General features: G+C 42.6%; 1 protein-coding gene across 1 annotated transcript in view; it reads left to right on the forward strand.

The window, feature by feature from the left end:
* Positions 1-612: 612 nt before the first annotated feature.
* The window catches only part of RTF1 (RTF1 homolog, Paf1/RNA polymerase II complex component), a 28,134-nt gene continuing 15,312 nt past the window's right edge, over positions 613-13,434 (forward strand). The window contains exons 1-3 of the mRNA XM_027887764.1: positions 613-801; positions 3,303-3,413; positions 12,113-12,260. Coding sequence (XP_027743565.1) covers positions 613-801; positions 3,303-3,413; positions 12,113-12,260 — 448 coding nt within the window. The remainder of the gene's footprint in view (positions 802-3,302; positions 3,414-12,112; positions 12,261-13,434) is intronic.

Below are 13,434 nucleotides of genomic sequence, written 5' to 3' on the forward strand. Positions count from 1 at the left end.
ATTTTAATACGTTTTGCTTTTGCCCGATCTTTGGCAAGTCCTCAGCAGCTCGCCGGTGCAGCGCAACCGCGACCTACCGCCCGGCAGTGCGACGACGCCTCGGCTTCAGCCGCGGCCCGACAACCGGGAGGGATCTCGCCTGCCCTCCTGATCCCGGCGGGCAGGGGTGAGGCTGGCACAGGGACACCGGCAGTCGCGGCCTGTCCCCGCAGAGGGGCCGCCTCGGCCCGTCCCGCCCTGTGACCGACAGACCCCGCTCTGCTGCCGCCGCGGCCGCCTCACCTTCCCGCCACCGCCGCGGGTCCGCCGCTCCCGGGCCCGCCGCGGAACGCGCACCGTGCCGCTCCTATTCCGCCGCCAGCGGCGGCCGCAGCCGCTGATGTGCCGCCCGCTCCGGCGGCCGCGGCGCGACCCTTGGCGCGATGCTCTGGTGCGGTGCCCTCTCTCCCTCTCTCTCTCTCTCTCTCTCTCTCTCTCTCTCTCTCTCTCTCTCTCTCTCTCTCCGCGATCTCCGGGTGCCACAGGACTGCGGGCCCCGCGCGGGCACCGCTCGCAGCTCCGCGCGGGTACAGCGGCGGCAGCCCCGCCCCGGCCCCGCCCCGCGGGCCGCGCATGCGCGGTGCCCTTTGTGTCGGGCGGGCGGGCGGCGCGGGTCAGGCCGGGCCGGGCCGTGCGAGCGCCGCCGCCGCCGCCGGGGCGGGGAGGGGGCACCGCGGCTCCGCCATGGTGAAGAAGCGGAAAGGCCGCGTCCTCATCGACTCCGACACTGAGGACAGCGGCAGCGAGGAGAACCTGGACCAGGTGCGCGGGCAGGCCCGGCCCGAACGCGGGGCCTGGGCTCGCCGGCCCGCGCGGGGCTGGGCGCCGCCATCCCCCCCTCGCTCCCGCCCGGAGCTTCCGCGCCGCTCTCGCCTTCCTCAGCCCGATGGAGCCCCACGGCCGCCGGGAGGGAGCCCGCGCCCCTCCGGCGGGTCCCCGGCCTGCCCTTGGCAGGCGGCCCGCCCTGGCGAGGGCTCCTTGCCGTGGGCCCGGTGCTCGGCGCCGGCGGGACGGAGGGGCGATGGATGCTCAGGGGTGGTCTGGCCCTGAGGAGGGCTTAGAGAGGCCCGGCTGCCGGCGATCTGAACCCGTCGGGTAGTGGAGGAAGAGGCCCAAAGGGTTGGGCAACTTTTCGATGCTGCTTCGGCAGCGGGAGAGCAGCGTGTCGGGTCCCTGCTCCCCTCCGGGCAGGCGGGCTCCCAGAGTGTTAATGCGTGTTTAATGTCCCCCCCTCAGTCCTGGTGGATGCGCTGGGGGAGCCCTTTTGATGAGAAACCACGTAGAGTTAGAAGACTATAGATGTAACAAGAAGAAGTATTTATTTATAATTTGTCATCAGGGCATCTCCCTGGGTTTTAAGGGCAATATCTGAATCGTATCAGGGCTGCAAAGGGGGGCCCCTTCCTCTTATGAGGGAGCTATTTTTAAAGACTTATTTCTTGGTGTAGCAGGTACTGGTGGTGTGATTCAAATGGTAAATAAAGACATTATAGGTGAAGTGTGTTACAACTGGTATGGCAGTGCTTGTTCCGGGGAGAAGTTTAGCTGATTAAATATGCTGAAGCCTACATTGTCTGATGTAATTTAATTGTTGGACCTTCAGGGTTTTTAATATAGAAGATGTTGCTATGTTGCAATAAAAAGCCTTCCCAAATACTCAAAAATAGTTTTACATCTTGGTGAATACTCTATTAGACAAATACACTGGAGCAGAGCATGCCCTGTTGTGGTTGATCTTGCATACCTCTAGAGCCTTTAGAGCTGCCAGCATCTCACTGCTAGCATATCAGTTTGGTAGTTTCTTTAGAACTTGAAAGCAGAAGGAGTTGAACTAGCTCTAGCATCAATCAGGCGGTCGGAGTGATGGTGGTAGGAATAACCACATGGCTCTGCATCTGTTCTGTCATTCACTGAAAGCATCCGTGTGCAGCTGTACCTGAGTAGTAGGTGCTTCCCCCTACACTCAGCTGTTTGTAGCAACTGTAATTGCAGGGATATGTGCAAAGATAAGACTAGGTAGCAGGGAAGCAATGTTTCTGTGGTGTGATTTAGGGGTGTGGGGATACTGAGTTAAATGTCAAACACTGAGATAACTCCTGTAAGTTAAATGTTTGAGTTCCCCTAGCTTCCCCTGCTGATTTAGGCTTGTTGAATCAGAGGAGTAGGAGCCTTTCTAATATAGTATCTTGGAAAACAAAAAACAAATGTAGAAAGAAAGAAGGAAAACTTCTTGGAATGAAAGTAGTACTCCACTTCAGGAGCTTCCCAAAGAGAAGCACTACTGAAGCTCCTTCAGGAGCTTCCTGATGAACTGTTAATTGTACAAATGTGCTCTGTTGATGTTGCATGGCTTCTTCTGAGAAAAGTTGGCAAAAGGCCATTATTAATGGAAAGTTTCTTTGCTGGTAAGTAGCCTAGGCCATCAGATTCTGTAGTGTTTATGTTCTTTTTTGAGGTACTAAATTATAATCCATTAGTTGTGGAGATTATCGTCCAGTTGAGAAGTTAATGCAAACCAATCTGGTATTGACTTCCCAAGACTGCAGAAGTTGGTGTGACTGCATTTCTACTTGTAGCTAAGGTTCATCAGCCCCAGAGCAATGTCTCTAAGAATAAATTATGTGTCATGGGTTACAAAGACAGTAATGCCATCTCAAAAATGTTTTTTTTGTACTACTGCTTCTGACACCTGAGCAGGTTATGAACAGCAGATGATGCGATTATTTGAGACATTTAGTTCTTTATTCTGGTGCGTGCTGCCTTTGAAAGTGCTTCCATTTGTGGAGAACAGCTCTACTTAGGTTTGCAAACTTTGAGCTTGATGCCTGCTCTGTGTCTTTCCAAAGTTTTAAGTGCATTCGGTGATGTGTAGGGACAGTGAAAAGGAATCGAACAGGCTGGCTAAATAATATCAGACATGACATTGTGGTGATGCCTAAAGTTTTTCTCCTTTAAAGTGTATAATTGCAAACATCTCTTAAGAGGAAGAAGGAGCTTTTTGGGCTAATGCTACACAGCATATTTAGGGTCGTTTTGAATTATTACTCAATCCAAATAAAACAAACCTGGACGTGACTCTGAAGTAATTTGCCTTACATTGTTTATACTAAGAAAGTAATGGTACCACTTTGTTCCCTAGTCAGTGGGAATAATCATGTTACCGGGATGTGCCCAGATATCGCAGAGAAGGTGAATATGCACCGACACGGATTGGTAAAACTAATTACGACGCTTTGAAATAAATGTGTATGTTTTTACCACAGGAGCTCTTATCACTGGCCAAACGGAAACGCAGTGACTCGGAAGAAAAGGAACCACCTGTGAGCAAACCTACAGCATCTTCAGACTCTGAGACTTCAGACAGTGATGATGAGGTGAGTTCATCACATTATCAGTGAAATTACTATGAGTTGTTTTTCTGATCATGCCTAAGCAGTGCAAGTGCATTTATCATACAGTATATTTAGCCTTCTGACTTTGTGAAATGGGACTGGCCATCCACATTTCCATCAGTGGAACCGATGGAGACCAATTAAGGCAAGAGGATGGTTTTTTTTTTCTTTTTTCTTTTTTTTTTATTTTTATTAATATGCTTTGAATTCTAACTGGATACAGAATAGTTTGTCTGTAGTAAAGATGACTGCTGGTTTAATCCCACGTTCACATGGTCTGAATGATCTGATGAGATGCCTGCTTAAAACTAGTGTTTTTCCTGTGTCATGCTTGCAGTTGAAATAGCAGTGAAGCTGCTAGAGCTGGACTCTGAATTCAGGGAGAGAGGTTCTCAGCTTTAGAAGGGTCAGGGTAGGTGGTACTATTTTACAGGTAGTAAAACTATCTTATTTAGCTACCTTGATTCTCCAAGAACTGTGTGAACTAGCTGTCTGGCCATTTGGACGTGCAACAGGGTATGTTTTGACTGACATTTTTGAAGAAAGGGGCGGGAAAGAGTTTAGCATTACGTTGTTCTGGGTGTTAGTTTCTTGTATAGTGCTGCTTATCTGCTGGATCTGGTTTTAGTGTTTGTTCTTGGTAACACATTCTTGTTAAAAGCTGGTTAAAACTCTCTGCTTTCATCTAGAAAGAAAAATTGAAATAGACTTATTCAAAGAGAAACTGACAAAGGTTATATGGATATTTGAATAAAAATTTTCTTGAAGGCATACAAATGTCTTTTGCAAGCTTTTGGCAAAGCACAGTGAGGTGATTTATTCCATCTATTCTTAAAAATTTAACAGGGAGGTGTTTGGTGTGTTTTTTTTTTTTTTTTTTTTTTTTTTTTTTTTTTTTTTTTTTTTTTTTTTTTTTTTTTTTTTTTTTTTTTTTTTTTTTTTTTTTTTTTTTTTTTTTTTTTTTGTTCTGTTTTGTTTTCTGAAAGTACAGGAAGGATTATCTATTATGGCAACTTGAAGACCAATTGGATAGGCCAATGATAAACTATTAAGCATTTGGCAGTGTAGCAGAGTTCTTCCAATAAGTGTGAAGGCTGTGAATTAATTTTCCTTCTGAGGCATTTTTGAAATAAATATTTTTGGAAGTGTATTTCAATCAGTCCTTTTCTTGAAGAGATTCTTGTATCTCTGTTCAAGACACAAAGAGAGAGAAAATTCTGAATAGACCAAATGTATTAGATTTGTTATTGGGTAACAGTCTGTCGCTGTTTGTGTTCAGCTCTGCTGGCACACAAAGTATTTATTCTAAGCTGTATGGAGATCGGCTTGCTTGGGAAGGTGGACTTGGGTGTGAAAAGCATGTGGATGATAAAGCTTTCCGTTCTGTGTTTACCTCTGAAAACTGATAGAATTTTAGCTTGTGTAATAAGGTCTCCCTTTCCACTATATGTAGCATTTGATAATGTATCTCTTCAGGAATTTGCGCATACCTTGCAGATGCAGTAGTGTCACTGTTGCACTGGTGCATTTGATACTCTTTCTAACCTCTGTATCATTTCTAATTGATACTCTGTTCTTTCTGACCTCCATGCAGCAAGAGGAAAAGATTTAGAGAAGAGGTAATTAGGACACTTGCTTCTATTTCTGTGCCTGAAATATGCATTCTGAACTACTGCTTGTCACAGCAGGGTGAGAGGCTGGGTTATAACACTTCTGCTTCTGCCAGTCATCCAGTTGTGTGCATCCCCAGGCTTGACTACGCTAGTACTGCTAAACAGCTTTGGTTTTAATAAGTGTTCTTGGTGTCGGTTTGAAGTTTGTTCAACCTTGAGGGTTGGGAGAGAGGGTCTAGAAGTTGAAATTGTATTACTGGAATTCCTGCAAGATAAAGGACCTTGAGGCAAAAGCATGGAAATTGTTGCCCTGGGCAAATGTACTAAATCATACTCGTGTGCTTCTACATGCGTTTTGCAGTGTGCATGTCCTTTGGGGGTCCTAGACAGTGCTAAATGTTCCAACAGTATGCTGCATGTAGAAGCAAGGAGCCTAAATCTCTACTTCACAGGATAATGCAGCATGCTGCATTTTTTAAAGGGAAGAAAGTTTGTGGAGCATAGAGGAGAGAAAAGCATTATGGAATTACTGAATGACAGCATGTACAGATCATGCTGCATCTATACAATAGTGCCTGAGGGATTTCGCTAGGTCTGTAGTGTTATGTTTATGTGTCTCAGTGAGAATGAACTTCTCACTCAGATGCTGGTTTCTGTCACACTTAAAGGACGTCTGAATCAAATTTCCTAGCCAAGGGACTGAAGGTGAGTTGCCGACAATAAAATAGGAAGGATGCTCTAAACTGTCTTCTGTTGGTTTTGTGGAAAATGCGTGACAGAATTGACAATGAACTGATAAATAGCAGTGACTGCAGGGCTTTGCAATAAGAAGTGCTACCTTTGCAGAGAGATATTTTAAGCTGGACACAGATATAGAAGCAGATAGTTCCTTTGTCTGTGGATCAGTGTGTGGCCGTGTCTACTCAAGAGCTCATCATCTCAAACTGGTAGCTTTCTGCATGTACCCAGTTTGGTGTTAGGCAAGTTACTATTGGGGCTACCACGCTAGAGCTGTGTGTGTCCACAACATCTTCTTGTTGCCAGTTAAAGGCATTATGTGGATGATGTTCCTCAGCTGCAGTAGGTTAATTCTGGGCTCTTGCACATTCTTTTATCTTGGCATTGTTGCTTGCAGTAAGGTAATTGTCTGTTGTGTGGTGATGCCTGGATGACTTCTGCAACAACTTCACTGACATTAGAGTTGGTTAGACAGAAAGCCACAATGCTGTAGGAACTCCTCTTTGGCTCTTTTGAAAGGTTTGTTGTTACCAATGGTGGTGTCAGACCTTACACCTTTCTACACTCATTCTAATGTCATGAAGGGTTTGGTTGTCTTTTAACACCTCTTGGGTGATGGCAGAAGATACTTCCAGGACCAGAAAAGTTATCTCATGAATGCTTGTTAGTAATCTGGAGTTTAGCGAGGAATATCTGTTTATGCCTTTATTTACAAATGTTGGCCTAGAGAAATGCCCCTATTTTGAGGAAAGGACTTGAAAGTTTGGATTTACTTACTGCATTTCAAGCTCTAGCACTCCAGCAAAGCACAGATTAGCAGAAAACTACACGTGTTCCTTCTGTTTTGGGTGAGTCTTTTGTGGGTTTGTAGAAATTACAGTGATTAATGTTGTCTTTTCCTGTGTGCTTTTGTTTCATAATATTGCTTAGTTAAACCTTCAAGAATGAGTTCTCCAGTCCTGTGAGGCCTTTGCCGTACTTTTTTTCAAGCTTAGAAAATTTGAAACAGGCTGTACTTTAATCTTCTTATACACAGCTTATAGGCTGTGTGCTTTGTAACTTTGTCTCTTCTTGGAGTCAGTTTCCTTGAGCTGTTAATGGGTGCGATGGTAAATCTTTTTTTCAAGGGAGAGAGATGCTGTTACTTCCCCTACCCCAAATAAAGTGCAAGTACAAATTTGAATAGCACAGGCTAATTGTATGAAGGCTGGCATGTCCAAAGAAGTAATTTGAACAAGCTGTTGACAAAAATAGGTATAAAATTTAGTCTTCAGGTAGCTCCTTTAAATTGCAAACTAGCATGGGGACTTGATTTATGTAGAGAGCCAGTAGAACCTCTGAAGAACAGTAGGTTGCTCTAGAAATAGACTCGTGGAGGTATTGGAATTGAATAAGTGACTTTTATTTATTTTTTTGGTTTTTTGCTGAACAAACTTTTCCTTTGTGCTTATGGAGCAGTTTTTGCTGAAAGCAATCCAGTCATAAGGCACTGTCTAATAACTAGAGAAGTTGTTAAGCCTTTGTTAGTCCAAATGATGTTGACTGGCTGGTGATGCTAAAGCTGTGCAAGGCACTTGTTGACCAAGTGTTTCATGGCTCTTGCCATCTCAAGCTGTTAGTCCAGGCTTCCTAAATAAAACATTGTACATTTTTCACATCCGATAGCATCCCAGTGTGTGTTTTGGTGATGGAGAGTGCTTCTTTATTGACATTAGGTATCTACCATCTTGATGTCTCTCAGAAGTTCTTGCCACTTTTCAATACATGGACCCTCTCAAAATACTTCTAGAGCAAATGTTAACTTGAAGCTTAAACTGAATTTGAACTTACTAGTTCGTAATTGTCTACAGTTACCTTTCAGTGAGCTCCTTAGAGCACTACTTGGACAACAAGGGTAGACCAGGAGTCTGGTGATATTTTGGCCCATGAAATCTTCTTTTGGCCAGTTCCTAGCAAAGCCTCTATTGTGGCTATAGAAGGTGTTTTCTTTATTTGCTTATTTCGTCCCCATTTTGGTAATGACACCTAGAGTCTTCTCTCTGTGTCTAAAATGGTCTAAAAAGTTTTCTAATCATTGCACTGGTGTTATCATGAAAGTGTCTGAGGTGTTCTCATGACAAGTGTCAGTCCTGAAAAGCAAGAAAAATAACAAGGGCTTTTTATTTACTAGTTAGTTTTAAAAGTAGAGGTAGAGAGCATTTTCCTCCTTATAGCTCTTGGAGTGCGCTCTGTAGAGTTTTCTTAGCTTTGAGGAACCTTGAAGACAGTAAATACTGCTTTGTTTTCATATCTGTGCTTTCTGCTCTTGTCTTCAGACAGGCTGGAACTGTAGTTTGATGACTTGCCTGGAGGACTGCCTTTTGTTCTTCCTATATGAATGGATGAAAGTTTGTAAGCTGGGCTAATGCTGTGTACCTTGGTGCACTTAAGCTGTCAGGTTTTCATGGTGTGTAAGTTTATCTGGCCTAGGAAAGGGACACATTGGTTCCTTGACCTGTTTTGCTTTCTTGTGGCTTGTACTTTGTCTTTTGCTTATAAAAGCCATATCCAGGAGGGAGGATATGGCAAGGACAGGCTGGCAACCTTGCTTGTGCATCTCTGTCTGGTTTAATGGGGGGGAAAGCTGGGAGAACACGTATTTGCAGCTTAAAATCTCAGTGGCTAATGCGTTTAGGTACTGTGTGAATAGAAGAAAATGGCAACTATCTGAGTAGTGGGGATAAAACAGTTCTGCACTCTGAGCTCACCGCAGGTGTGTGGTTTTTGTTTTTACTTTTTTTCTTTCCACGATCTCATTTCATCTCCTTAGTGGAAATAGAGCTGAGCTATAAATTATTTTCTTCAATCACTCTGTAGTTGCTTTTGTAGAAGCTGACATATAGGTCTAGGTAATTTCTGATGTGGTGGGTTGTTGGTCTTTTTTTTTTTTTTTCCCAAATCCATTCTAGGTACTGTGGCTTATCTTGGATTCCTTAGAATGACAGAAAAATTAGGTTTGACAAGGACCTCTAAGAACATCATGTCCTACTGTTTCTTGGAGGAAATATGCACATTATTAGCACTATGAGCCTTGGCAGCAAGAGGAAAATTTGAAATGCTCTTCTTTTGAATGAACTATAAAGCTCTGCAGTGCTAAACAATATCCAGAAAGCCATGCTGCAGTTCACTTCTGCATGGATTTATTAACTTGCTGTATCTGAAACCATGGCGGGTTCCAGATGGTGGCTGAGGAGGCAGCTGTGAATAGAGGGACTGTTTAGAGGAGGCATTATAGTCATGGGAAGCATGGGACAAGTGTTGACTGGTGCTGCCTGACTGGAACGTGGAAGAGCGAACGTGGAGAAGCTTCAGTAGAGGACAGATTTTTGAAAGTGGTGGTTATTTGTTGTTTGGAGTTAAGGGAAACAGCGTAAATAAGTGTTTATGACTATAACTGTGTGTGCATTTTCACTTGATGTTGCATGCAAACATGTTGTTGCCGTTTTGATTTCTGCCTGTGTGCTGGAGCACGAGGAAGAGGCTCAGGACTTTGATTTGGACTGCATATTGCCAAGCAGCCCATGGCTTTCCAGTGTTGTCTGTTCCTCCCAGACCTGCTAATCTGTTGTGTCTTCCTCTGCTGCAAGAAGAAACTTCATGTTGGCTCCTCTCTCTGAACTGTGCAGAGTTGTCATTCAGTGTCCAAATGACTGCTAGTGCTTCCTGAGTCTGCAGAGCAATTTGTGAGCCTGAAAGAGTCTTGCACTGACCGTGTCCTGGTTTTGATGACTTCTTTGTCCCTAAGATTTGCTCTGACCCTTGTCTTGTCTGGTAGTGGTTCCAGGAATGACCAGGCATTCATGAGAGATTGGGGTAACTGAATAAGCCCTGAAGCACCTGAGTTGGATGAGGAAGAATTTTTTAAGTGACACTATTTAAACTGAGAGGTGGACATAGAGGTCACTTAAGTGAGATGAAGTGTAATCTCCAAGGTGAAATAGAACCCAAAGCACAGTTCTGAGATTAGGGCAGATTTTTATTACTTTTTTTGTTGGTTTTGTTTTGGTTTTGGTGGTTTTTGTTTATTTTGTTTTGTTCAAGAGGTTGTCATACAGGTTTCTTTTCAGTCCTATCTTCCTGGTCCCAAGTTCTCTCCACGATTCTACTTGTGAATTAAAGGCTGAGAACAGTGATTTGTAACCCATGTATGTACAGCTATTAAACATTTTACTAACTGAAGTCCTGCTGTCTTTTATCTGATCTTATTTCACCTCAGCACGACCTCTCAAGGTCTTGATATAACTGTGTTGAATACTGTGGCTTTCTGTCTGCTGCTTCCTTGCTGTGCAGCATGCTGACATGAGTGTAATTCAGTGTTAGAACACTGAAAAGAAGTGGCAGAACTCTGGGAAGGAGGCACCTCTGCGTCATTGCTAAATGCTTAGTTTCACTTTCTCGATGTTGTGTTTTCACTACTATGATTGAAGTAGGTGAGCTCTTGAGCCAAGAGCAAAAATGCGCTGTTCTGTACACCCGGGAGATGATTCCTTAATGCTGAGGTTTGAGCAGATTCAAGCAAGAGTACAGGCTTGTTCTTAATTGATTTTCATGGGCGTAGTTAACCAGAAATATTGTTACACAGCAATATTGTTAACACTGAACAAATAAAACTTTAATGAGGAAGCCAGTAAAGACTTCGTTACAAGCTCAGGGTGATATAAAATCAGATGCTTTCTCTGCAGTTTCTCAGCAATCCTATAGACCATAACAGATTGGAGTACCTGCATAGAGTATGAATTGCAAGGCTTGCCACTGTATTTTTACCTCAGAGAAATAAAAAAACAGTTTCTGCATGGCCTTTGACATACTTTTGGATATACTGATGATGCTGAAAGAAAATGATGAAGCAGTTGGTAATATTGAAGGTACAAGGCTCAGTGTAAGAGCAGTCAAAACCTGGGAAATTCTAAAGGTATTAGCAAATCAGGTAGTAGCTTATAACTACTTGGTTGAGTTTCATCCAGAGTAGCTGAACACCCGGGTTCTCTGAAGAATCAGGCAGAATAATTCACCAATTTGATGGAATGATTCCTACCTGCAGAAATGGACTTGATTAATCTCCCAGGACAGGGTGGATGTGTGAGAAGCCTAAAGCTTATTGTGCACCTGAAGTCAAACCTAGAGCGGCTTTTTTTCCGCTTAAGAGTAGTTTTGAGTGCAAGATCTCAATTATGCAAAAGTGTATTTGCTCACTTGAATTAGGAATATGTTTTAATAGACTACATGCTTGGACAGATGCTGATGTGCATGAAAGATGAGAGTAATATACAGGCATGAAGAGGATTATGTCTAAATATATATATATATTTAGAAAAAAATCTGTCATATTCCTGAGAGTCTCATGCCTGAAGAGTTTCTAGGAGAGGCAATGAAATGCAAAATATTGTAAAGCCTTAAATTAATACACGGGCAACCCCTATTGGTTTTATTCTCTTCTGGCTTTACCCGGGTAGTTGGAACAATGCAAAAATTCTATTAAGAAATCACACTGTAAGGTAAATACGAGTTTTTCTGGGACTTTGAATTTAAAATGGCTTTTTGTATGTGTAGTAATATAAGTCCTGTATTTAGAATCTGCAGTCTAAGTTAAATGATGGTATGATACTAAGAAAAAAGTTAAAATTAGGACTTGACTTTTTTTTTTTCTGCTCTGACTACTTTGATTCTGATTCAATTCCACCTTGTGTACGTAGATAGTAGTACCACCACCTGCAGCTGTGAGTGAGTGCACTTTTGGCTTCTTACAAAGAAATGCAGTATGTAATTTTGATAAAACTGAATTTTTGGAAAGGCTATTGTGTAATTCATGTGCTTCATGAAACGTAAAATCTGCTTTTGGTTAAACTAGTTCTGGAAACACATCTGTTGCTTCTGTGTAATAGTAAACTGAAGCTAATCTTTACAAATGCAGTTGGATATGTTGTTTAAAATTATTTTCCTGGGAAAATGTTTTCAGTACCTCCTCTCTTGGTGTATATTGTAGACTTTAAATCCTTCATTATTATTTCCTGCTCACTGTTGACTTGCATTGTTAACTGATTTGTGCTTTTTTTTTCCCAAGAAAAATCCCGAATCGACCACACAACACCCCACCCCCAAAAAACCTTGTAAAAGGCTTTCATTTGATAAGTTTCCTATTGGCTTCTCTTTTTTCCCCTCTTTCCTCTTGTTTGATTTTTTGCTGTCAGGTATCAGACTGTTTCTCAGCCGTTTTTACTCCAGTGTTTTGGAGAAGGGAGAAGAGAGTGGTATTTGTGTCTCATGATCCCTTTCTTGGTTCTTTCCTTGCAGTGGACTGTTGGAGGTTCTAAAAACAAAAAAAAGGGAAAAGCGGGTAAGGCAGAGAAGAAAGGAGCCATGAAGAAGCAGATGAACAAAGCTGCCTCTTCAGGCAGCTCAGATAAAGACAGCTCGGCTGAGAGCTCGGCACCTGAAGAGGGTAAGATAACACATGTGCATCTACTTACTGTGTGATTCCAAGGGAAGTTACCCTTTGTGCACACTGAAGAGTAATGTTAAATGGGGATGTTAAAGACTGTCTTGAAAGACTTTTCACTGTTACTGGTAGTCAAGATAACTTTAACTTGCCATGGCTTGAAGTGCGTGTAATTCAGTACAGCATTGCTGTGAGCACTTCATTACAACTGCAACACCAAGTACTGTTTCAACTGAAGAATGTATGACATATTTCAATACTTGACTTTCTCTTGGAAAATTCTTTGCTTCCTTCTAGCATGTCCCATCTTTAGTGTGGGTAGCATTTTTTATTCCCATTGACATATTTTCCCTTTCCAAACATCTTATGAGAGCAAAGGCAGATGTGTGTAGTATTTGTGATGCAAATTGGAGCTTGTCTTGCATTCATTTACTCTGCATTGGAATTCTTGCATGTTTATACTGCCATAGAAGGGGGCAGATCATTCTATAACTTTGTCAAATTTTTTTTTATTTTATTATTATTGAATCCATATTTCAGTGCTAGGCAACCTTCCTTCCTGTCTTTTCTGTTTTCATCATGCCCATGAAGGTTTGCAGGTGCTTAGTTGGAATTTCAATTCATACTAAAAATGAAAATTAAGTAAGAGTATAAAGGAGCCTACAGTTTTAAGTATATCAAGCACAGCACAGACAAAAGCATGAAGTAATTGAACCTGTATATATCAATGCTTACAAATCAAGGTTTTTCACAGTGTGAGCTTGCAAAGCTGGAGATTTCCAGAAATACTAATACCAGAATGAAAGTGAAAGAACGAATCCTAATGTCTGCTTTTGCAATTTAGTGTAATTTAGTTGATTAGACGAGATAATCAAAGTGCTTGGACTTGGATCAAGTTTAAAGGTGGTGTTACCCAATGCTGGGTCAGTTAATCCCTAAGCCCACGTGTAACTGGGAGGGCTTGTTACAAGTAAGGGAGCTAGTCTTGCCAGCCTTGAGGGTATTGTGTTTCAACTTTATCTCTTGATGTAGTAATTCATAGTGTTACAGTCCTCAAATGATGAATTTTGGTCCATCATGTTGCTATATTGGTGGTAGCTACTGTGGTATTTGAGGTGCGTGCACACAAACTTATGGCTGTATAAGCAACTTCTCTGGAGCATAAGCATCTAGACAT

This window comes from Empidonax traillii, unplaced genomic scaffold, assembly GCF_003031625.1.
Source record: "Empidonax traillii isolate 1590-97213 ecotype Southwest subspecies unplaced genomic scaffold, ASM303162v1 scaffold11:size2795301, whole genome shotgun sequence".
NCBI classification, from domain to species: Eukaryota; Metazoa; Chordata; class Aves; order Passeriformes; family Tyrannidae; genus Empidonax; species Empidonax traillii.